Below are 25,579 nucleotides of genomic sequence, written 5' to 3'. Positions count from 1 at the left end.
AAGGGGGTTTTGGGGCTCAGCAACGGCACCCCTCCACCCTGGGTGACGGCTGCAGGATTTCCAAGGGAACACAAGGGCTGCCGCGCTTCACCCACCCTCCTCTCACCTGCCCAGGCAAGGGCAGGTGGTGCGGGGGGCTGGGAGGCAGCGATGGGCAACGGCAGGTAGCTGTACCCAGACCGGGGCGGGTGCATCCCAGAGCAGATGCAGCAGGCGGATGGTGGGGCTGGCTCTGGAGGGAGGCGCACGGATGTGGGGCCCATCACCAGCACAGGGGGTCTGGGGTCACCAGCATTTCTCATGGTGCAGGGAAGGGGAAGATGGCAGCGTGTGGGCAAAACCAGGGACTAGCAGCACATCATGCCCCGGACTGGAGATGTGGGGAGGCGCTGCGTGAGGAGGAGCTGAGATGGAGTGGAGCTGTGAAGCTGCCCCACGCCGCACCCTTTCACCAGCAACAGGACCCACGGAGGAGCTGGTGGGCACATGGCAGCGCAGGGCTGAGCTGGTGGCACAGGGTGGCCGGCACCTACCAGCTCGTGGCTCTGGGGCTTGCCCTGCAGCTTCTGGTGGTAGTCAAAGGTGAGGCGGTCTAGCACGGCATGCTCCTCCTCATCCACCGTGGCCATGGAGCGCTCCTTGTTGATCTTGTCGATGTCAATTTGCTCCTCGCCCTCCAGGATGGCATTCCACCAGTACTCGTCCCCCTTGTTCAGGTTGATCTGGGGACAAGGTGCGGGTCAGAGGAGAGCGGGGAGAGGAGCCTCCGTCCTGCCCCTGGGGTGCGTTACCCCCCAGCTGCTCCACACCTCCGTGCCAGCGATGCTGTGAGCTCGGCTGTGCCCGTGCATTGCTCCACAGCATGGCCGGGGCTTGCCCGTGAGCAGAGGTCCTGCTCACCACCGATCGAGCCCCAGATCCCCCCCATGGCTGGCAGAGGGGGAGAAACACTCACCCCCCTCTCCCTCGGCGGTCTGAGGGCTTTGCACCCGCGTGCGGCAGTGCTCCACAGCCTCTGGGCTGGAAGGCACCGCTGAAACCTTGGCCCACGCCGCGGCTCGAGGCCAGGGCCGGTGTCCTCCACGGGGGGCCTGACGTGGGCAACGCCAGCCGCGGCTGCGAGGCCAATGCAGCAGCAGCAACATGGTACAGGGCCCGGAGAGCCGGCCGGCTCGTCTGCAGCCACCCAGGAGCTGAGCCCGGGCACCTGGCAGATGAGGAGGCCCTGCCTGGCAGAGCATGGCGCCGGGGCTCCCAGCGCCGCAATTTCACATTTCCCTAACCCAGAAGGAGCCCTCGGCTCGGCTCCCCCGCTGGGCTTGCTCCACAGGTGGGAGCGTGGCCGCAAAGGAGGCAAAAATGTCACCCACTGCTCCATGCTGCCCCTGCTCGCTGCCAGCACCTACCTCCCGTGGCACCACAGCTTGTTGGCCACCCAGGAGGGGTGACGTGAGGAGAGGGGACATCCCCTCGCCTCCAGCTGACATCCTCGCTGGCAAAAGCCACTGGCCATAGCCGTGGGCCTCCGAGACGCATGAGCACAAGCAGCACCTTGCATGGAGCTGGACAGCCAGAGGGGCCGCGCCGGCTGCCAGCAAGTGCCAGCGTGACCACGGGGCATCCCTTTTTTTTTTTTTGCCAGGAAGGGTGGACTTCTTTCTCCTGTATTATTTTAGCAATAATCCCAGCAGCAACAAAGATGTATGGCATCCGTCGGCCTCTGCAAAATCATCAATAAAGGCAGACAATACAATTTACTCAAACCTCCCTGGAAGCTCAACAGCTCTGGGGGGGGAAACACGGGCAGCCATTAGAGTTACGGAGCCGGGTGTCTCTCTGCTGTGCAAAGAAAAGGAACCAATTAATACAGGAGGGGGTGGCTGGGGCTTAATCCTTCTGGGAGAGCAGAGCCAGTAAAATATTCCATCTTGGGGAAGGCGTTAGTTTTTCCAGCTAGCCAGGCGTGCTTCATCTCCTCTTAATTGCACGGTTCCACTTTTGAGGGGAAGAAGAGCCGCTGAGGGTTTGCTCGTGGGCTTCCCAGCCCTGGGTGGGCAGGCGGAGGAGCAGCAAGCTCCCTGGGGAACATCGCCCCCTCAGTGGGCAAGACCAGCCGTGGGTCAGCAGGCCCGGCCAGCCCTGGCCTGCCACAGTAGCACCCTCCAGGCTCACTGCTGCTTCTCTGGATGTGAAACAAGAGGAATGTCCCCACAGTGCCGCCAGCAAGATGTGAGCTGCCCTGGTGACGGCTTCAGTGCAAGCTGTGCTCTCATGGCTTCGCGGCCCAGCATGCATGGCAAGGCCCTGCTTGGGATGTCCCCGCCAGAGCCAACCCGGCAGCAAAGGGATGAAGGGATGCTGGAGGACTTCCCGGCTGATCAGGCATCGCCTCACATCCATTTGACCATCAGGGGAAGGAAAATCCATCCCCTCTCCCTTCCCTACCAAACCCCCTTCCTCCCTGGCACCCTACCACTGTTCCCCACCACCAGCAAACCCCAGGGAACCCCCACGGAGCCGCAGACCAGGTGGGAAACACCCACGAGACCTGAATCCCCCTCGTCTGCAGACCACCCGCGGTGAAAGACAGCGGAGCTGCTGCTGTGAGCGCCAGCCTGGGGATCCTTTCCTCCTTCCCCGCCCCATGCGTGGCCCTCACTTTATTTACCGCATACTGTTTCCCACCCTGCTGGGAAGACAGAATTATTCATTTCCTCACCAGCTTTTCTTCAGTGTGCATCGATACAGCACTGACTGCTTTGCAAACAATAATTAATTAACCTCTGCAGCCCGCCTTGTGCACACAGGGGAATTTGCTCATCCCCCTTTATTCCACAGTGGGACTCGCTCCATGGTGGGAGCCCCACTTTCTGACATGAGCCTCTAAAACACCCATGAGCCAGGGCAAAGCTCCCGTCACCTTGAGTTTGGGGTATTGTGACTCAAAGCGGTGCTAGAGCACTCACTGAAGACAGGTCCATCCTCCGGGACCGGAAGCACAGGCTCAGGTTGATTTCTTGAACATGGTTCTGCTGGCAATCTCAGTTGATTCAGCCCATCACTTGCCTGGGCACCTGGGCTATGAGAGCTTGCAGTGATGGAGACGTGGGCTGGAGCCTCACCAAGTGCTTGGGTGCACAGCTTTGAGGTAAGGGAGAGCTGAGAGACCACGGCAGATCTCCAGGCTCAGCCCAGGCAGGGTGATGCCCTGCGAGCACCAGCCATCACCACCTACAGAGAAAGGCTCTAGCACCTGACCGACAGCACCATGCGAGGCTGCACACTTCCTCAGGTAGTGCTCTGGAAACCCTGGGGCGCTCCAGGAAGGCGCAGGGCTTTTTTCACAAGGACAATTCTCAATCTGATTACATTTCTTGCTTTGAGACAAGGCAAAAGCTTTGCTTGCACTTGATGCTGCCACTACAAGTTTCCCAGCCAGCAACTCGGGCTGATCCTCCAGGGCCCTAGAAATGCTGATGGCCATTTGCCAGAGGAAGGATCAGGTCCCTGCAGCACACCTGGGCTCTTGGTCAGACTTCTTCCTCTCTGCTTTTTAGATTGGTGGGTCCCAAAGGCCTCCTGGGCTGTCAAGAGATCCTTCACCCACAGCCAAAAGGGGCCAAAGCCTTGCTGAGTCTTTTGGGGTGTACAGGAAAGCAGGAACAGCCTCTGCTGTTTCTCCCTGAGAGGGAGGCTTGTTGGCGGGACAGCCCAGCTGCTGTTTCCAAAGTCGGCAGCACCCTTGTGACCCAGCACACACATTCCCAAAGCTGGTGTCTTGAGACGTGAACTGTCAGCCAGGAGGGGCAGGGGCTGCTTCCCGGCCGGTGTGCTTGGCATCGACAGAGCACAGGGGCTGGCTGAGGACCTGCCGGGCAAGGAGGATCGCTACAGGCAGAGATGGGCATACGGGAGGCACAGGACACTTGGCAGGCACATCTGTGGCCAGGAGGGATCCTCCAGCAGCACATGAACGGGGTGACAGGCATCATTGGCATGGACACAGTGTCATGTCACATCTCCGTGTCCTGCCAAGAAGGTCACAATTCTTCACTGCTGGTGCTGGGCTTTGCCATAGATGAGGGTTCTTCTCCAATCCTAAATACCTTGTCAGAGCTGGAGAGATGCTGCCAAGGGATATAAGCAGGTCTTGGAAAAACAACCTCTCAGCACTTGCTTTCTTTCTGGAACAACAGCAGCCACTGCCCCAAAAGTCAGTGGAAGATGTTTAGAGGGTACGGAGGAGGCAGCAGGCGACGTTTCCAGCAGCATGTGGAGGGCAGGGTGGAGGGAAGGCACCGCAGATTATTATTAACTTGGCCTCACGGCTTGTAAGATGACAAGCTGAAGACTGTAATAGCTGTTCAAGGTAGGACTTGGTGACAAGAGCCCAAGCATGGATAATAAATGCTGGAGAGGAGGAGAAAAAGAGAGGGAACGGGAAAGAAAGTCCTGAACAACAAAAATGATCCCAAAATGTGTTGTGCACAACACCCAGCAGAGATTTCTAAAAACAGCTCGTGCAAAGTTATTTTAATCTCACTTTTGACAAGCAAGCGGGTGTGACAGAGAAGGGAGGGCACCGGGATTGTGCCCAAGACCAGGGCTTCGGCATGGCACCGCAGGCAGAGGCACAAGCCTGGGACATGGCTCTGAGCAGGAGGAGGTGTGGACAGAGCCGCTGCCACGCATCGCGGCCATCAGCAGAGTGTTCTGCTTCGAAATGACACCCGCTGGGTTTCTGCTGCAGCCGGGCTGTTGTGCAAACCATGAGTATGCCAAAGGATGAGATGGGAAATGTGTTGGTGCTCAGCCCAGGCTCCAGCAGGGAGAACCTCACAGAGCAGGAGCGGTCTCTGAGCGCTGGGAAGAGGGGAGTGCTGGGGCTGCTGGAGAGTGAGCAGATGTGTGATGAAGAGGATAAGTTGATAAGAACACCAGATAGGATTGGGGAAAGCAGAGCTAGGAGGGGTTATAAGGCAAATTAACCTTCTTTGGGTAAGAGCTGGGGGGAGAAGGGAGGCCAGTTGATGAAAACCCAAGAACGGCCACCCTGGAGCCAAGGAAGGGACAGGGGAAGCTGAGGACGCTCACAGGAAGTGAAAGGCATCACAGCTCAACAGCAGCATGGAGAGCGCAGGGATCCTGATGAACCTTGATGTATCCTGCCAGACTGCACAGGACTCAACAGCCTCTCTGCACAGAACTGGGTCTTGCCCAGATGGACAAGACCAAGCAGGAGAGACCAAGTACCTCCTCAGTGCATGGACCAAGCTCTGCCCACCGGGATTGCCTCAACTCACAGACCACAAAAACGCAAGCATGGACAGGTTTTTTCTCCAGACAAGAGCTGCTGAGGTTTCCCAAGCAGTAGCCAAGGTGGCCAGGATCTCCTCGGATGATTTCGACGCTGGCACTGGGTGAATTTGGTTTCAGCTGCATCCTCACCCTGCCAGGGGATGTGGTTCCCTGGGTTGTGGGGAGGGAAGCCAGGTAGCCAGGTGGCACCTTGTGGTATGTTGCAGGACAAAGACGTTCCCGGCCACCACATTTGGAGTTCACAGGCAGCTGTGCAACATGCGGGTGCGAAAACTCGGGCACAGAAAGGGCCTGTATGCCCCGTGAGCCCTCCAACCAAACCCAAACGGCTCCCATCCAGTCCCCTCCCAGGCGCTGAACAAAGCCATGCTTTAACACAAGGCTGGGTGTCTCCTGATGAATGAATCGGGAGGAGTTGCAAACCACTTTTGGCTACTCTGAGCACGGAAAAAGGAGATGCTCTTGGGTGAGAATTACTCACTCTGCTCCAGTTACCTTACAATTCTTCAAGCGAAATTTCATCCCACCATCAATATGTTGGCAGCCAGCTGGAGATCCTCACAACCCTGCGCTCGCGCTAATTTGAGGCAAGACCCAGCTCTAGGGTTGGAGGTAATGGGACCACTCCCCGCGCTGCCCATGGCCGCTCCAGAAAACCCTGAGTCCCGCTCCACCCGCATGCCGTTCCCATCCTCCTCCAGCACTGGATATTTAACAAACATTGCCTCCGTTGCTGATCCTGGGAACACCCACCAGGGACTCTCATCTGCGCTGCAAAGCCACCCATTGGGCCACCTCCTCTTGTATGGGTTTACTTCTTCCCAAGATTGTTTCTCTTCCCAGATTAGTTAATTTTCAAGAAGCTTAAGAACATTCAGAAAATGCAGGTTAATGATGCCACTGTCTCCTTTTCACATCCTTTCAACAGCCTAATGGAGTCAGAGAGGCTCCTCTCTCTTGCAGGGACCTCATCCTTTTGGTACCGGTCTGTCATCCCAGAGTACATCCATACAGATCTGCAGTGGCCAGGCAGTGCCCGTGCAGCATCTCCCCGCACCACCCTCAGCTCTTCTGCCTCTGGCAGCACATTCCCACTCGATTTCCTGCTGTGGGGGCTTGGCTTTGGGTGCCTGTCTGCTGCCACCCTCGTGACATGAGGTGGAAGGCTTGAAGCCGGCTTCTTCCCTTTCAGGGACGGTGCTGCCTGCATGGGGTCAGGAACAGCCTCACATGCCTGACCCATGCAGCCAACATCCCCTCCTGCGGCTCGCGACAGCCTTGATGCTCCTGAAACTCTTCCAGGAAAGCCACTGGGTGGAAAAGGAGAGGACAAAGATGGCCACAGGTGGCAAAACCCAACTCCTGGCACAATCCTGGCTCCAAAACTCGCCCAGGAGTTTGGCAACTGTTTGACACTCAAAGATTCCAGGCTGATGGCCACCAGCACAACCCCCAGGACGGCTTCAGCTGTGGACACAGCCCCAGGATAGCAGAACTCAAATCCTCAGCCTGGACATCTGGAGCACACCAGAAATGAGTCACAAGGCTGGGAACTCACCAGTAGTAACACGCTGCCGGGCACCAACAGCCCCCAAAACATCTCAACAGGGAAGATAAATCTTCCCTGTTGAGGTACACAGCAAGCCACGGTGCCTGCTGAAGGCAAACAGAGAAGTAGCCACAGTGACCCCTTCAAACAGAGTAAGTAAGAAACATAAGGCAGAACAGAAATGAATGGCAGGGAACAGGCATCTGCCGGGATGCCGGGGTAGGACCGAGGCCAGGGGAGCGAGAGGGCAAAGCTAGCAGAGACAGGTGCACAACATGGGCACCACGGTGCCGTGCCATGGCCTCCCTCCGCTGGCAGACCCCGTGTGCTGGCATCAGGGGACAGTGACCACCTCTAGGTAACAGATGTGCTCCCACCACCACAGGCTGGAGCTTGCGGACCTTCCTCATCCTGATGGATGCATTGCTCTGCCAGCACCCCGCTGCCACTCACCCAGAGGGGCAGCTCAGGAGCTAGAGGCAGGGCATGGCACACAGGCAAGGGTAGAATGAACTGGATGATGGGTAGGGGAAGCCAGACACAGCCAGATCTGGCTCAGACTTCCAGCTGCTCCGGTTTTCCAGGTCAAGCCCAGCAGAGCTGCAAGCCAAGGTGCAGAGACATGGCTGGAGCGGACTGCCCTTACCAAAATGCACTTCCCTGGCTCCAGGCTCCAGAGGGAACTCTCTGTATTGATCTTGTGGGTGAGTTTCCCTTCCATGAGGACGCGCTGGTTGCTCCCCTCCAGCACAGCTACGCGAATTGCGTTGTTGCTGATACCCACAGACACCTGGAAACAGAGAGAGAAAATAATCAGGAAGGTCCCTGCTTGCCCTCTGGCTTGTGCTAGTTGGGATGCAGGGTCAAGTGCGCTCGCTGGGGATGAGAGAGAGAGAAGAGCTTTCAGATCTGCATGTAGCAGGAGGGTGGGAATCCCACTATTGTTTCAGAGCAAACAGCAACACCTTGGAGGAGTAAGGAAAGCTCTCTGGGGAATGAAAGGCAGCAGGGCCCAGCAGACAGAGCCCTAGAGGGATGTGAGGCAGCTGCTTCTGCCACTGCGATTGCCCCGTGCCTCAGTTTCCCCACAGAGAAAACCGGCAGCACTACAGGCCTCCCCCATACAGTGCTCAAAGGTTGGACGCCCACCTGGTGCAACCGAGATCTTTAGGAGCACAGTGGGTGCCTGGTTGTCACCGTGATGAGCTGGGCATGGGTATGCATCTTCCTCAGGGCTGAGTGCTCCCCTACCAAGCAGAAGCAATTCGGGGATTTCTACACTGGGAAAGGCTGCAGCAGCTCATCCCCACTTCTGCTGCACTGCACCGAAAACATGCTCCTTGGCTCCATTTCTGCCGCCGGAGCCAGCGCTGGGCTCAGCCCAGGCCTCCCATCGGGCATGCGAGGAGGGGCCACGTGTGGAAGGGACACTGCGGCATGGCTCCCTTTCTCCCCCACCACGGGGGCGAGGGGATGAGGCAGCTCCATCCCCAGGAGCAGGGCCAGCTCCCGCCTGCAGGAACCATATGGGGAACCCTGCTCTGACCTGCTGCAGAGGTGACACGGCCCTCCCCCGAGGAGACAGAGGCAGACTGCGACTCTGCTGCACGGCACGCAGTACCCTTGCTCTCCGGAGAGACCATATGCTCTCTCCTTTCCCCTTCGGCCCTGAGCTGCTGCCAGCAGAGAGCCTGAGCCAGGCCAGGGGATTAGGGGAGGACCTGGCTGGGAAGGGGCAGGTTTGTTGCCCCAGGTGCAGCCCCATCTCTGGCCAGAGAGGAGGGACTGCAGTGACATTTGCCTGCATTCTCTCCCAGAGTTCCCCCAGATCTTCCTCCCGCTCTGCAGATCTCATTTGAAATGTTATTACATTATCCATTACCTAGGAGATTTCCAGCAGCTCACTAGCTCCACGCAGGCAAGAGACAGGCAAAGCTGCTCCAGCCGGGGAGGGCACCCTGGCTGCATGATTGATGCCACCTAGATAAAGCCCCCAGACCTGCAGCGTGTGACAGGGAGCTGCCAGGGCTTCGACAGGAGCAGAGGAGGCCCAGCACACACGGCACAGGGCGACACCGGGAATGAGATCTGATGCTGACGGCTGGGAGCAGGACCATGACTGGAAGGGGATCGGGGAAGGGACAGGAGCTCCAGCTCTGCCAGACAGGAAAGAATACCTTCTGGCTTCCACCTGGCATGTGGCTGCAGACAGCCTCTGTGAAAGCAGCTCCTCCTGGATGGGAAACATCTCTGAGGAGGCTGCAGCCTGGAGCAGCTTCCTGCAGTCCAGGCCTGAGGCCTCACCATAGGGACAAGGTGTGGGGCTGAGGCTCTGCTCTCTCCCACCACCTCGTGCCCTGGTGCCGAGGCACATGGACAGGGTTCCTGACACCACATTCTCAGTACAACAACAGGGCCTGCCCAGAAAGGGTCAAGGGCAATAAAACAAGGTGACCCCCAAGTCACCTTCTGGGGGAGCTTCTTTGGGGCATAGAAGGCCAGGGAGGCTGGAGATATGGAAGGCACAGATGCAGCATCATGCCTGTGGGATCCAGGGGGACAGCAGCAATCGAGTGCGAGAGGGGTTTTATACCGAAGTAGATGCACAAGACAGCTGGTGGGGCTGAGGGACATCTCTGAGATCACCGGGGCATTAGGACAGGGAGTGGGGAAACTCAGATGGAAGAAGAGATCCAAATGGGGCAGCCTCAAGCCAGCCACCTGGCTGCACAACCAGCCGGCCCAAGAAGGAACTGCAATACCCGCTTCTACCTGCAGCCAGGAAAAAAGGCCCCTCTTGGCACATCAGCCCGCTGGGAGTGGTGACAGGGGACACAAGCAAAGCATGCGCTGCTGGAGAGCCCTGACTGCCCTTGCGTGGAGAGAAATGTCTGAGAGGACTCACGTGTGCACATGGTCGTGCCCAGTGAACGCAGGGTTTGGCACACATGGGCAGTGGCTCCTTCTTGGGTGCCTTGGTGGAAAAACTGCCTCTGCTTGGTGGAAAAACCTGCCCCAACTCTACTGAGCAGGGTGGCCAGGTTCTTTGAGGAGCTGCCCTTCCTTCCCCTGTCCCCTGCCACCTGAACTGTCCTGCCACGCTGTGCTCAGGGCACACACAGCCAGCAAAACCAGGGTTTGCCAGAACTGCATGGACAGCCTGCACCTGACCCCAGCGGGAAGCCAAGGGCAATCCCGTGGAAAACATTGTCCTGGCAGCACAGCCATCAGCAGGGGCACCCCCAAGTTTCTGATAGCTGCTTGTCCCCCAGCATGTGCTCACCACAAACAACTCTGCCCCCCAAAATGCCTGGCTTTCCTGGCGCTCGCAAGCAAACCCAGATCTCGGCTCTCTGCCGTGGCTTTCCACCACAGTAATTTCTGCGCACACTAAAACGCCCACACCCGCCCACACAAATCAAACAAGCAAACACAAACCTATGAAGGAATCTAGCTCGTCTCCTCTGAGCCAGGCAAAAAGAGAGGCTTGTTGTCATTATCTCTATTTAAGTGCTCAGGAAGTGCTGAGATCCATGGGCCCCTGTTGCGCCCGTAAGTAGATCAGAGAGGTGGAGACCACAGAGGAAGATGCTCCCACCTACCCCATTGCCCATTTGTGCTCCATGGACACTTTTTTTGAGCTCCATACAAGGAAACCTTAAGCTCACCCGAGTGAAAATGTGCCATAGCAACAGCCTGAATCCAAAAAAGTGTCATAAGGAAGATTCTGAGCAGCATTAGAGCTGGGCGCACTCTGAGCCCAGGGACCTAATGGGGGAGATTTTTAATCTTGCCTTGGCAGGCACAAGCCAAAAACCTGATAATTTTTTAAAAAGATGTAGCTGTGTGGTGAACATAGGGGAATGCTTCTCTTTTGCAGGAACCCATCAACAATGTGTCTGAAGTCCATCAAGCTTTAAAATGGCTCTGAACCATCTTGCTTTGGCCTGTGACCCAGCCTATCTGCTTCCAGCCCCCTGAGGCTGGAGGACATTTATAGGATCACTTTAGAAGGAAAACTCAGCTGCCAAGGAGCCCCAAGAGGGATGGAGGAACCAAACACCAGGAGGCACATTGCAAGGATAAGGAAAGTCCAACATCTGAACAATCCATTGTCCCGAGAGGGCAGTGCAGGGAAAAACCAGGGCCAGGGCAGGCAGAGCCACACCACTAGCAACAGTGTGGGAAGGAGCTGCCCCAACACCCCCCCCCCTCTGCCCCTCACTGAGGTGCAGGGGCTCTTCCACAGTGATGGCACAGTCTGAAGTTGAGAAAAGGTCAGAACAGCGCATGCTGCCCCTTCCCCAAACACCTGCAAGGCCCCCATGCCTCTGGGTGGCAAAGGATGGGGCAGACAAAGCCTGATGCGGTTTTTTTTGGCAAGGACACAACTCCCCCAGCACAAAGGGCACTGCCCTGAGCAGGGAGAGGCATCGTGATTGCAATACGATGCAGACGGATGCAACATCCGTCTGGATGCTCCCAAATCCTTCCAAGAAACAGCCTGGGTTTGTTCTAGAGACCCACTGGGAGAGATGCATCTCCTGGTCTCCCTGCTGTCCTCGTGGCAGCCGTTTGCCCCCGCACCCCTCCGGTTCAGGTTGCTGCTGCCAATTACACTCTTTTGGCATGATCAGGAGCTGTGTAGGCTGGAGCTGGTGAACAAACCCAAGTGTGCTCATTTCAGCCACCCTGGAAGCAGAGGAGAACGGGAGGTGGGAGAGCGTGGACTTCCCAAATGGAAAAATACAGAATCAGCCATGGAGAGGGCAGTACTTGGGAAAGACAGGAGAGTTCAGCCTTCTGGGTCCAACTAATGCCAGCCACAAGCATGCTCCTCTTGAGTCCCTCACCAGGAGGGAACAGAAGTGATGAAGAAAAAACAATGTGACCGCTCCTGGCCGCAAGCAGAGAAAGGGAAGTTCCTGCCTGAGCCAAGGAGGGAGGTGAGACCTCCCTGCCCACACAGGTGGCCAGGGAGAGGGTCTGGCTATTCAGCCCATGCCCCAGCCCCAGCTCCCTTCCACCCAGAGGTCAAGTCTCACACAGGCTGTGCCTGCTCCAGTTCCTGAATGCCAGAGGAGCCATTGCAGCAGCTCCCACTTGCAAACAAAAGGCACGAGACACTCCAAGCCAGAGGGAGGAACTGGGAAGGGAGCATCCATCCCCAGCCAGGCTCAGAAACCTGCATGTGAGTTTGCTGTCAGTGGAAGCAGAGAGGAAAAATGCAGAAAGTGGCATACAGTGCCAGGGAACCCCCCTGCGGCTGGAGCAAAGGACACTGCAGTTGTAACAGGAATGTGGCCAGGCTGGGACCGTCGGTCCCCACCAGCCACATACCCAGCACTGGAGGAAAATGCACAACTACACCCTGCTCGTTGAGTATGAAGGACAAGGAGCCTTTCTGCTTCAAACACAGCTTCCTGGGAAAGCTGGGTGCCCCAAGGGAAAGGGAAATGCTGAAAGACACACTATTTACACCACTTTACCTGTTTGCCTTTTACAATGTGCTTGGGCACAGGCACTTTAATTTCCAGGTCGCTGTAGTCTTGGGACCAGGCGTAATTCTCTCGCACAGCTCCGTTGTAGCTGTCGGGGTTTGTCTGGAACTGCTCCTGTCTCCTGGAGGGGAAGAGAGGGGTGACATGCTAGGTGTCAGAAAGGACAGAGCCTAGAGAGAGCAGGAAACCTGAAAGCAGGATACAAGATGCAGAAAGGGAGGGCAGAGCCTCTTCTTGGCCATCCTGTGAGCATCTCTAATGCTTCAGACTGATGCCCAGTCCCTCCCTCATTGCTGGCCCTATCTAGGAAGGGAGAAGGTTCAGGCCAGCAGCCCAGGACCCAGTGGGAGCCCTCTCCCCAGTGTGCCACAGTGGAAGTCAGGCTGCTAGTGGGACAGCTGGTGAGACACATGATAATTTGGCTGCCCAAAGGTGCAGAGCTGGTCCCGGATGGCTTGGAGCACCTTCCTGGCTAATTCTGCATCAGCATAGATCTCCTCTTCCTCTCCACTTCTCCGCTGCATCCACTGCACCCCTTGCAGCTGGTGCAGGGGATACCATCACGTGCTGGAAGGCGTGCGCTGTCTCCTGAGCCACTGCCATGGCTACAGAGGTGGTGGCCCATCACTGCAGCCTAGGTTCACCAAGAAAAAACAGAGCTGGTTGTCCTCCTCCTGATTTTAGTGTGTTTGGGAAAGTCACCAGCTGCTGTGACCAGGGCAGTTGCTGACAGAGGTGATGGAGCTGAGGAGCCGGATGCCTGAAGAGCCAGCACAGCATGGCACGGCACTGGAAGGAGGCAACTGGACAAGCAGATCACAAGCAACAACTTGAGCAAAACGCTGCCACTTCCAGCTGCAGAAATCTCAGGAGACGGATGAGGCAGAGGTTCTGGGGGTAGGATGGGGTTTATCAGATCAATAGCAATAATCAATACAGCATTTCCAGCCAAGAAAGGAGATCTCCATCACACCCATGTCCCTTTAAACTGCTGGCAGGCTCAGGATCTATTCCATTGAAACTCTTGGAGAGGGCTTTCAAATAAAATAAAATATTTTCTAAAGATAGCTGTGGTGCTAACAAAAGGCAGAGTTATTTTAAAATGTTTTGATACGCACCTAGGCTTCAATCTGGAGCTGTATAAACATGGGGCTGCAGCAAGTTACATAAGGGGGGGGCCGGTGACAAGTGGCACCAGGGTGCAACTGGCCCCAGGGACTGCATCTTTCCACGCCCCGCTGCCTTCCTGACACCCCCACACCGAGGGACCCTCGCCAGCACTGAGTGGGGGTGGCTTCCAGCAGTGCGGCGCCCTGAGGATTATGTAAGATCCATCGATTTTAATTAAATTAGGCTCTAAGACGGTTGGAGTGTGTTGCTAGAAGAAGCTGTGTGCACATCATCCCCAATTCTTTTTTCCTGATGGTTCCGCGGAGTGCACGGAGGGTTCTGCCTGCCCTACCCCAATGACCCGTGCCCCGGGTTGTTCCGATCCGGTTCGGGGCCCCGCAGGCAGCATGGGGCCTGGCAGTGACCATGGGCTCAGCCTCAGGCCAGCGATTTCGAGGGGGGGGGGGGGGGCACCGCATCACTTTTTTTGGGCATCTTGGCCTTGCCTGGCAGTCGCCCATTGGGTGCCCATTGCCATGGAAACGGGGTTGGCATGGCAGCACCGAACCGCGCTGGCGCGGGCTGGCTCCAGCTGTCAGCTCCCAACCGCCCCCGGGATGTAGGAGTCGAACAGGCTGGAGGGCGAGGGGGATCGGTGGGCCACCCCGGCTCTGCGGGGCCCCGCTCGCTCCGCGGGAAGCAAATGCGTCCCTGAGCCAGCCCAGCAGTGGCACCCGGCCCCGCTCTTGGGGCACAACTGTTCCAGAGACCACCCTGCACAAGCGCCTGACAGACCCCAGGGATGTTTCTCTCCCAGGTCAGGATCCATGCACTGCCCGGGGCAGCAGGACGTGTCCCTGCGTGCAGGGTCTGCCTGGGCACAGTGCAGGTCCACAAGGCTCCTGTCCTCTGCCCCAGCTCCCTTGGGTGGAGCAAGCGTGTATGTGGCCATGCAGCGAACCAGAAAATAAACCTGACCGGGTTTTAAAACCAGCTGGGTTTTTTCCTCCTAAGAGAGCGTTTCCTTCTAAGCAGCACGGGCCCCTATGTGGTCCTCTGTGACCTCCAGGGGCAGCTCTGTGTGGGGGTTTTCTGACAACCCACAGTCCTTCCTGCAGCATCCTTCAGTTTGACTGTATCCTCCTTCCATGAAAAGCCCCGTTTTCAGGCTCAGTGGTCGCACCAGCTGAGGCAGAGCTCACCGTGCTCCTTCCAAACCTGCCAGTGACACACCAGAGGGAAGCTCAGCTGGGAGTTGCCATCCCACGCATGGGTGACTCTGTGATTGAGCAAAGAACCAGACAAGAACCAGCAAATGGCTATTTACTTCCACACCCGTCCCCTCCTGGCCTTCCTCGGGAAAACCGCAAAGGCTAAAGGAGGAGGCAGCAAGCCTGTGCCCAGCCAAGGCTTGTTAGAGCATCACTGATGGGAGAAAACCCATCAGTGCAAAGGCAAGTGTGCGCAAGATGCCAGCTGCAAAAGTCTCATGGCCACAGCACAGGTAAGTATGATCCAGGGGCAGCTGCTTGCTGCCACAAAGCCACCACGTCTGTCCTTGATGCATCTCCTCTTCCTCAGGAGGAAAGTTCTGGGACTGAGCAGACCCTGGCCAGTTGCATCCTGGATGTTTTACCCCTCCTGAGAGCTCGCCGAGCATGATTTCATTGCCCCATGAGGGCATGACTAGTTTCACGGCAGCCCTGGGAAAAGTCAGTGTTAATTGGGTTACTTGCACATGGAAACTGAGGCAAGACGTGCACTGCAATGACTCTGTCAAACTTCTCTTTGCATGGCACCGCTACTGAACAAGCGATAGCAGTCTTCTTCCCCCGTCCTCGCTCCCCCCTTGCCATAACTAGAGCAGTGCACTGGGTGACAGAGGGACGTTTCACAGCCATCTCTGCTGTGTCCCCACGCACAGCTTGCTGGGACAAGCTCGGCCTCGCTGCCTCGCCCTCCCTGCCTGGCTGGGCAACACATGCACCAGTCAACCCATCCCCATGCTCAGCCAACTTTCTGCGGGGAAGTTTACCCTTGTCTAAACCTCCCCCCAGCTGTGGCTGCTTGTCCCAGGGGTGCAGGGACCACTGCCATCACTTCTCTGCTGCCCTCCTCCCTAAGAGCTAGCCCAAACACCTCCAGCTCCTCCTGCAAGTCATCACCACTGATCCCTGCTCCAGCTCTGCTCCTAATGTTCAAAATCCTCAGACGTGAAACTAACATGAAACTTTGTGCCCCAGAACAGGATCACAGGGGAAACTCATGAAGGCCTCTTTAAATTCCCCTGCAAGTTTAACTGCCTGCTCTTGAGCAAATGAAGATTCAGGGTGGCGAACGCAGGCCTCAGCCTCATTAGGTGCCTCTGACAAACTGCTGACAGCCCTACCATCTCCTGGAGCAACACGTCCTTTCCTGGAGGTTTTCCAGCCAGCTCCTTGCCCGGTCCAATTGTGCTTAGCACACGCCACCCTTCACGCTGGCGGCACTCAAGAAATTGGACCCAGCTCCACAGTTGGGAGGCAGCTTCCCTCGCCATCCGCAGGAGGCAGCCCCAGCTCACGCCGCGCCAGAGGTGGCTCTCCTGGCCAAAGCTGTCCCCTCCTGGCCAAAGCTGTCCCCTCCTGCCGCTTCAACAGCACCACCGTGCAGTGGGCGAGAGAATTTCCTGCCCGAGCACTACTGCCAGCAGACATCCCTGTCCACAGACCCACCAGGCAAAGATCGAGGCTGGATCCAGAGTGCAGTGTGGGTTGGATAACAATGCTGCCAGCAGCCTGGCAATGGCATAGCTGCTCCCGGTGTGATGGTCAGCTCGCCAGGGTGCTGCACCACCCGCCAGGCTGGGGCAGGTGGTGGCAAGGCTGAGGAGAGGGAGGGTGAAGAAGCATCAGCTTTTAAAACCAAGGGTTTGGCACCGTGTGCACTTGGCTGCCGGGTGGTGGGGATGGTGTGGGTGGGTCTGTGTGTTCTGTCTTGTTCTATTTTTGCTCGCAATGTGTCATTTTGGGGGAGGTGAAACCTTTAACAATGCACCGCCGAGAAGCAGCCGATATGTTTTCCACTCCTAGGAGCTGCACTGCACGGCTGCGCTGTCACCAGTACCAGAGCTGCTCCCCTCGCACAGGGTCAGACCCTCAACGGTAGCAAGAGGGGACTGGGACCTGATGAGAGGTGGTGGTGTCACCAGGAGGTGCTGCTTGAGCAAGGCTTGCCAAGGCAGAGTTGTCTCTGGTGTGCAGGCTGGATGCCCGATGGTTGAGCCACACACTGGGCCCCATTTACCAATTTCTGGGTATTTCTTATTCCGGGATTTCCAGTTCCGTGGGCTGGTGATGCACGATGAGCTGAGTGACGCGGGAACAGCGACAGAGCAATCCCCTCCTCTGCGGACACTTGGCTGAATGCATTTCCATCCTTAGAGCACAACAGTTCCAGCACCAGCTCTGGAAAAGCGCCAGACGCAAACCAAGAGCAGGAACCAAACACAGAAGGATTTGGTGTAATGTTTTACACGAGGAGAAGCAGGGCAGCTCACCGGGTTCCTTTTTACTGAGGATTTTTGGTGCAAGAATGCAAAAGCTGAGGAACAGATACAGCAGCATGGGCACAGTTGTCCTTCAGCCCGATGCTGCTGAGAAGGTGCAGAGGTGGGCAAGCGTCATGGGAAGGAGTTCATATGGGCCTAATCCCAATGGACTTTTTTTTCTCCTCCGTAAAAAGAAGAAAAGAAAAAAGTCCTAAGGATTTTCAGAACTTCTTAAGAAAACTGATCCTCTTAGCCTGGAGCATCTCAGCTTTCTGATGCAGGATCCCTGCCCCCTCAGGAAGCAGGCTGATGGAAGTCCAGGATACCTGGGTTTTGCAGAGGCAGGTATGCCGACCTGATGGCTCAGTGTCCACCACCACCAGGACCGAGGACACACCTCAGCCAGTGCTGGTTCTTTGGCTGAGCAGACCGCTGAGCTCAGGGTGGGAGTCTGTAACTTGCTGGCACCACCACTGCCGAGGGCCAGTACAGCACACACCCTCCAGTCACTTGGCATTCAAAGAATGCTTCCTCTGGGGCTGGCACTGCTGTTTGCTTTTAGTCAAGGTGAATTATTTAGGCAGCTTTAAGGAAAATGTGTCAAGCCAGTTAAGTGATGCAGATGTGGAGGTGGGTGGAGAAAAGAAACAACCGTGACAGCCGATGCTGGGCAAGCGAGGCTGGCTGAGGCTGAAGAGGATAATGTGGGGAGAAAGCTGGGCTGGCATGGCGAGGCAACGAACCCAGCACACAGAGAAATGGAGACCTAGACTCCGCTGCCTTCTGCAAAGCTGCTCCTGAAGGAGGTATTTATAACAATCTTACCCTGCCTGCGCTCTGCCATCAACAACACATCCCATCGGGTCCCACAAGCACATCCCAACCACAAAAGAAAGCCTCTACCCTCCACAAGACCTTCCTCCTTTTAGAGTGGGGAAAACAGAGGGAGAATGGTGCTGTACCAAGTCACCCTGCCAGCAAACAGCTGAGAAAAAACACCCCAGCTCTGTATTTTAACCACTGCCAGAGGTCCTGTCCAACACATGAAACCTTCTTCAAGCTCAAGAGGTTGCCAAGAATGGAAAGATCTCATTAAGTAATAATGAAGTTCTGAGCAAGTAGGAAAAGAGAAAATCAGGCACAACGTGTCTGCATGCCTAACCCAAATAAGCATGCAGCAAGCGAGGCCTTCCAGGGAGATGCACTGCATTCCGTCAATCCAGCCAGCATTTATTGCAATGATCAGACATTTGGATCAAGGCTGTTGCTCCATGACAGGAGCCTAGAGCGAGTGGCGTCCATCAACATAATTAATCCCACGTCCCCGGCTCTGCAATGACTCAAGGAAGCGCTGGCAAATTCAGGAAGAGAAGCTGCTGCTGACACGAAGCATGTGCCTGGGGCAGGCTGCTGCGCTGCAAATCACCCAGCACCTCAACAGGGCTGGAGCCAAAGGCTTTTCCCCTCTGACTGGGATGGAAACACCTGCCCTGGGGTGGGTTTCTCCAAGCCAGATGCCTCTGGCAGCTCCTAGTGCCAGCACTAGCAGGACCCGAGGTGTGGTGGAAGAAAGGCCCTACCTCCTGCACATCACGGTCCCGCTGTCTCTCCCTCAACCAAGGCGGCAGCAGATCTTGTAGCTCACAGCCAGCGTTGCTTGGCTCAGAGCATCTTGCTAGGCTTCCCAGCAAGTGGGGAGGATGATGTAGAGGAGGATGAGAGGAGTGTTCACAGTCTGTCCCCCTGAAACCACTGCAATATGCTCAGCTTGGCTGCTGCAAGTAGCACAGGGTTGCTGGGAAGCCGCACTGTGTCAGCTGCCACTGCCCTCCTGCCCGGGCAGCAGTTGGGTCACCCACCCAGGCTCCTGCTCCCATCAGATGGCTGGCAGCCTCCAGGCCTTCACATGATCACAAATGCCCTCTCCCTCCTGGGGAAGCACCCTGGACCACACCTGCATCCAGCCTTCCCAGCGCTAACAGGGCTGCACACAGCCGGTGGAAATCATCGTGGGAGAAGCAAGTCAAAGAGCAGCCAAGGTGGGCAGGCAGCAGGCAATGGCACAGTCCTCTCCACATTGCTATGTAAAGGCCACATTTGCCTGCCAGCACCAACACACACACTGGAATACAGATTTCCAGAGCTCCTGGCTCCTAGTCCCCTGCTTGCCAGCATGACCAGATGAAAACTCAAAGCCACCTTGAGCCACAGGATGGTCTGTGCACCCTGAACAGCTTCTGTAAAGCCCCAACCTGAGCTGGATTACAGCCAGAGCTACAAACCCGCAGCTTTTAAGATGAATCTGAAGAGGGTCAAACGTGCCCTCTGCTCCTCAAGGGAGCACCTATGGGTGCAGGAGCAGCTGAGCAACAGGTAGGGAAGCAAAAGTGTAACCTCTTCAGAAAGCTGCGTTTCCAAAGCTGCAGGGATTGCATGTGTAGAAAATGCCAAGGTTTGTGCTCCTTCTGCAAGCACGCTGCCAAGAAGCCTCCCCCCCACCTCAATTTGACATCTTTTGGCATGAAAACATCAGGCCCGCTGCACTTTGTGTCTCTTGGTTTTGCCCAAGCAGTGCTGAGGCAAGAAGCAATGCTTACTGTGGGCTCTCCTGCACCTTCGGTGAGGTCCTGGAGGCACCCAGTATTTCATAAAGGCTCCCTCTGTACAGAACACAGGTCTCTGGCAAAGCATTAAGTAATCTGAATACCAAACCCTTCCCTATGAAAACTCAATTCACACCCACAGTCAACAAGCCCCAGGATCCACTCAGATCTACTCTGATGCTCTCTGGCTGTCAGCACACTCCAGCTCTGAGCGCAGCAGTGGCCCAGGGTGTGTTCCAGGGCCCTCCCAAGCCTCAGTGTTTCTTCCAGCCCATGTGTGTTTGGGTTGCTGGGGCAGAACAACCCAAATCCAATTTTGGAAGGTCTCTTTCACCCCCAAAGTGGACAGAAATTCATCAGCGGTTCCCCAGTGGCCCACTACCCTGTCTTCAGGGCTCCTGAGCACACACCTGCAAGGCTACAATGTGCAGCCTTTGTGGTCCTGCTCAAAAAAAAAAAAAAAAAAAAGACAGAAAAATGGAAGCCAACACCCTCCCCCTCATCCCCAAAACTCAGGCATGGCCCAGTCAGGCTGCATGGTCCAGGCTCCAGCCTGTGGTGCCCACCATCAGCTCTACAGAAGGTCTCTGCACCTTCAGGAAGCCTCATAGTTTCAACTCATCACCAGGATGGGACCAATGACCAAACCCAGAAGACATCAAGACACTTTCCCCCTTACCACATTGTATCATCAAGCCTGGATGATGCTTAGGGAGAAGGGGCCCAGGCTCCCCTGTACGAGGTGTCCAACACAACACCCACGCAAGACGAAGAAGCCTTTACTACTCAACCCAGCAGCCAAACAGTGAATCCCCCCAGCCCACAACAGCTGGAGTCCCACCAGTCCCAAGCATGGCACCAAGATGCTCTGCCCCTCTCCCTGCCAGGCAAGAGGCTTGCTCTTTTCCAAGCTCACACACTCTTCAGGGGAGCTTTTAGCCTTCCCTTTCAGTTTCTGAGTTATTTACGGAGCTGTTTGACAGAGCCAACTTACTGACATTAGGCAAGTTTAAATGCCACTGCCAGCTTACAGGAGAGCTTCAGAGCATCATCACCAGAGGGCTAGATCTCACTACTGCTGGGATATTTAGGTCAAGGACAGCAGGACACACTACTGTTCGGGAAAGTCCCCTGGGATCTTTATTGTTTGCACAGAGCTTATACAACCTTGGGTTTCAGAGGTCTCCTCTGAGAGACCTAAACACAGACAAACCAGGCTGGATCCAATTATGTCTCCCCTGAAAAAAGGGGATAAGGCCAAAGAAATCCAATGGGATTGAATTGTGGGAGCATAGGACAAGGTGGCCTCTCAGACCTTCACACCACTGACAGGACCTGGCCCAGTCTCTCCCAACACTCGATGGCACGACCACACTGTGCAGACCCGTGTGGTCATGCTAGTTTTCCACATTAGGCCACTTCTTTTGGTGAACAACGTAAAACAAGCAAATAGATAATGCTTTTTTAAATAAGAATCAGGCACACACTGTCCCTCGGCCTCCAGCCCTGGGATTTTCTGCTTGTTAAGAGAAAAATTTATAGGTTTTAATTTAGTTATTTTTGGTCCCAGGACCTAATTTTGGAGCTCAGTACCTTGGTAGGGCAACCAAAGCCCTAAGCGATTCAGTGCATGACAGGGGAGCTGGCACTTTGCTGCTGATCTCAGCAACCCAACTGGAGGAGTCCGATTCCTCATGAAAGTGCTGGAAAATTGGACCCCAACCGACTCTTCATCAGCTGCAAAAGGCTCGTTACAGTTGAGGGCTGCACCAGACAGAAGGCTGGGGGATCTCCTCCTCAGCTCAAGCATTTCAGCCCTTTGAAAATACGCTTCCTGAGCAGCTGAGCTTACACTGCTATGGGAGAAGGTTTACATATTAAAATAATTCTCCCAGTGGGAAGCCACGGCCTCTCTCCATTGCAAGAAGAGAAAGATTCTGCTTGGCAGGGAAGACTTAAAGTTTCCCTGCTTCCCCCAGTATAACCTGGACACGTCCTTCCTAGAAACCAAACGTGACAGCACTGCAAGTCCAGTGCTGCAGCTCCAAGAGCGAAGCAGCCTTTGCGTTACACGACGGGCTGAGGACACGCTGCCTTTCCTCTCTTGGGCATGTTGGAGGAGGGAGGTCTGGCCAACATGGAGCTTTTGAGCAGCAAGGCTTTTGTGAAGCTCACGTTACCAGCCAGAATGGGCTGCAGCTCCCACCTGGAAAGTTGGTCATCAGTGTTGGGGAGCACTGGGAGGGAAGGAAAAGGGTTCCCTGGCCCCACCAGAATAGCCCAGGAGCAAAGAAACAGGGTAGGAAGTGGAGAACCCTGATGGGGACAGCTCTCACCACCCCAACATCAGCAAGGAACAACAGAGGAGTTGTACTACCAGGAGGAGCATGAGGATGCTTAAGTGGGAAAAAAAGAAGCAAATGAGAACTCTTCAGCCTAAAAACAAGCTTAAAGGGGGAATGGACATCACAGGAAAACCCTACATAGGGTGAAGGCAAATGGGGAACCACTCACTGCCTCGCCACCTGCACAGATAAAAGCCGTGCTGCACAATGGAGGACCTGCTGCAGGACACTGCCACAGAGACCCCCAGCATGTGAGGGCTGAAATTCAGAGACAAAAGGAAAAAGAAAAAAAAATCTACCAGGACACACGAAAGACCAAGCACTCACTCTGGCTCAGAAAGCCACTGAGCTGCAGTTTGCTGGAGGCAGGGGTAAAACACAGAGGAAGTATCACCGCACACTCTTCTGTTCTTCTCCTCTTCCCCAAGCATCTGTCGTTGACGGAGACAGGATACAGGGCCAGATGGAGCTTGGCTGTACCAGGTCAGGCCGTTCTCTGGAGGTCTGTCTGGCTCTTGCTCACGATGGGCCTTGGCCGTGTCAGGGGAATTCCCTGCGCACAGCCCCGGGTGCCCTGCAGCACCACTGCGCAGCTCACGCATGTGAAAGGAATCAGAACCAGGACAGACTCTGCCTTAAATATGGATCAGGATCGGCTCTGACTTTCTGGGTCAGGCTGGAAGAACAGCACAGACTGTGGTGAGCTCACCAGGAAGCCCACAGGGACACAGGTGAAAGAAACCAGTTTAACTGGCTCCTGGTCTGGATGGTCCCAGACAGAGCCTGCTGAACAGAAGCATCCACAGGCTCCCTTCCCTTCTCCTGCCTCTTCTGGAAAATGTTTGAGAGGAGAAAGCTTGGGACAATGATGCCTCCGAGTCAAACAAAACTGGCCTCAAAGCCAGCAGCGTGCAGCAGTACCTCCTCTTCATAGCCCTGCTCCTCCGCCGTGAGTGACCAGCAGTGAAATTCCCCTCCATGGCACCCCAAGGAGAATGAAACCATGCCAGAAAGCCCATCCTGCAAGCACCTCGCAATGAAAAAAAAATAATCCATCTGGGCTTCCGGCAAAGCCAAGCCGTTGCTAAATGGAATTAGATTAACACAGGAGCCTCATGGAAATTTCCCAGAGCACTGCTGTGTCATCTCCGGGATGCTCCCCAGCACTCCCCGCAAAGGGTTAACCCAAGGCCCCACAGGCTCCAGGAATGGAAGCAGCAGCTCTCAGGAGAGGAGAGAGCTGGAGCATCAGAGAAGTCAGCTCACCAGATTAACACATTTCAGTTCAATTTTGCTTTGCCTCTCACTAGGGACAGTGAGTCGGAAAGTACACAAGTGATTTTTGTAGGTCACTGCTGAGCCCCGCCAGCCACCCACTTAAGGGGACAGTAGAGCAGCGAGCGGCCAGCTGGCCCATGGCAGAGCTCACTTGGACAGGGTGGTCAGGGCTCGGCTGGCCAGCAAGGGCCAGAACAGAGCGCAGACAGCACTGCTGCCTGTTTGTCCCCTTCCTCAGCACAACCGCACTACATGCACAGGGCAGGGGGAGTCTCTTCCCCAGGCCACACATGGCAAAAGACCTGCAGTCTCCTCCAAGGCCCGACCAAGGCAGTGGTGGAACTGTGAACAGCCCCTTTCTCACCACAGTCCCCTCCTACAGCCTCTTCTTCCCTCTCCACGCCAAAAGAGGTGAACAGTTAGGTCATGGAGACCCCAGGGTTTTGCTCTGCTCTGGCTCAGCAGCACGAGTCGCTGTGACAGGTCCCCCAGCAGCAGCCACAAACCCTCCCCAGGGACGAGATGCTGTACGTCTTTTTCCGCCTGCGTGGTGCTCACCGGTGCTCCGTGTCGCGCTGGTTCTGTTTCAAGCCCTGGGTGTGCTGTGCACAGCAAGGCAGCCCAACCTGGAGCGTGCAGGTGCCACACCACCATGCCAGCTTGCTCCAGCCCGAGCTGTGGCCCTACACAGGTTGAGAAGCAGAGGGATCAGCAGCTGCCCCAAGTCCCTGCTGCCTGGGGGGAGGCAGGAGCTGCGCTGGAGTCACCTGGGGGGGAACCATCATCTTTTTTGGGGAACCTTTCAATATCTGTCCACCCCCAAAGATCCTTCTCGGGGGGGGGACCTCACCTGTCTGACAATCAAATGCCCTGCTGCTCTTTCCAGCAGGTCATTCTCCCAAGGTCCAAGACGGTCTCAAAGATACAGCCCAGAGCTGCCCCATCCTGAGCAGGCCTGGCTGAAGTACCCAGGAGAGACACAAAGACTGGATGGAGAAATATATGAAGGTGAGACGTTCACCATCATGCACAGGCTTCCAGAGCTGCTGCTACTAACCTCCTGCCGCCATCTCCTGCCTGCACACAGAGTAACCCCTGGGATGGGGCTCACGGGACAAGGTGAGGAAAGCCTTCCCCCCAGTTCATACTCAATGAAAGAAAGCAGAGGGAAGCCAGGAACCAGAGTCAGAAAGCACAAGCCAAGCACACAGGCTGGGCTGCGCAGTGCCACACGTGGGCTGCCGGGCTCTATTTTAAATGCTTTGTGGCAAATATATGCAGGATGAAATCCAAGCTGGGGGAAGGGGAGGGTGCTGGGCAGCGGAGGTGTTCAAAATTAGGAGCTGAGCTCAGGCGAGGATGGCTCCTGGGAGCAGATGGGGAAAAAGCCAGAGCTGGGGCCTGCGCGAGCTGTGCAGCTGCAACACCAACCCCAGCCGTGCACTCCAGGGATGAACAGCCCCATGGCGGGGGGGAGGGGGGCAAGGGGGCCAAGTGCCCCTCTGCCCTCCCGGTGAGGTGGGGAAAGCAGGAGAGCCACAACAGCTAGGGAAGGATGGTGAGGACACCCAGGGCAGCTGCAAGCCAAGCTGAGGAGCCGGCTTCTTCAGCGGCATGGAGACCTCTGGTTCCCCTCAGCACAGCTCCTGGCACATGGGTCACCCAAAAGATACCTCAGTCCTCAGCGTGTTTACAGGGCAGCCTTCCTAGTGGAGAGGAACTGCATCACCTGCCTTTCACAGGCAGGTAAGGTGAGGGACTCAGGGAGACCTGGCCAAGACGCTGGCAGAACACAGAACTGAGCTCTGCTACCCTCCTCACTCGTGGGCAAGCCTCTGCATCTGCAAAGCTGGCTTGATTCTGCTCTCCGCTTCCGGATCGACCCCGAAAAAGCCGCTGCCATCTCACAGCGCTTCGCAAGATGCACACGAACAACCTCAGCATCCGGGTGCGCAGCAAGGCTCTGATGGGAGTTGGCAGATCTGGGATGGTACCTGCCCTACATTTATGGAGCAGTCAGGTTGACAGAATGAGCGAGTTTTTATATAGATTTTGGTGGCAGCGGTTTTCTTCACCGGCAGCAGGGGAAATGAAGGGAGATGGACAATATTTTCGTTTAAGCTCCTTTCTGCATTCTTGCTGCCAGAGTTGCGCATTATTCATGCGCCCCTTGTAACCAGGCTGGTGGCTCTGGGTTTTGCTCAGAAGGGGCTGTGCGGAATTAAGCAGCCGGTTAAATTATTAACAGTCTGTCGAGGGGTGCCCAGGACACCCGTTCCTGGTCCCCGCTGCCTTTCGGGGGGCTCCAGTGCCCCCCAGAGGCACCGAAACCAACTACAGCCGTC

At 56.0% G+C, this 25,579-nt stretch overlaps 1 protein-coding gene across 1 annotated transcript in view; it reads right to left on the bottom strand.

Annotated features, from left to right (window-relative positions):
• The window catches only part of NUDCD3 (NudC domain containing 3), a 31,981-nt gene that overhangs the window by 566 nt on the left and 5,836 nt on the right, over positions 1-25,579 (bottom strand). Inside the window, exons 3-5 of the mRNA XM_080370481.1 lie at positions 12,358-12,490; positions 7,515-7,658; positions 534-722 (exon numbers count right to left, since the gene is read on the bottom strand). Of these exons, the coding sequence (XP_080226607.1) occupies positions 534-722; positions 7,515-7,658; positions 12,358-12,490 (466 nt within the window). The remainder of the gene's footprint in view (positions 1-533; positions 723-7,514; positions 7,659-12,357; positions 12,491-25,579) is intronic.

This window comes from Falco punctatus, assembly GCF_963210335.1.
Source record: "Falco punctatus genome assembly, chromosome: 20".
In the NCBI taxonomy this organism is placed as follows: domain Eukaryota; kingdom Metazoa; phylum Chordata; class Aves; order Falconiformes; family Falconidae; genus Falco; species Falco punctatus.
Note: the sequence above shows the minus strand (reverse complement) of the source record. Positions and strands in the feature narration are given on the sequence as shown.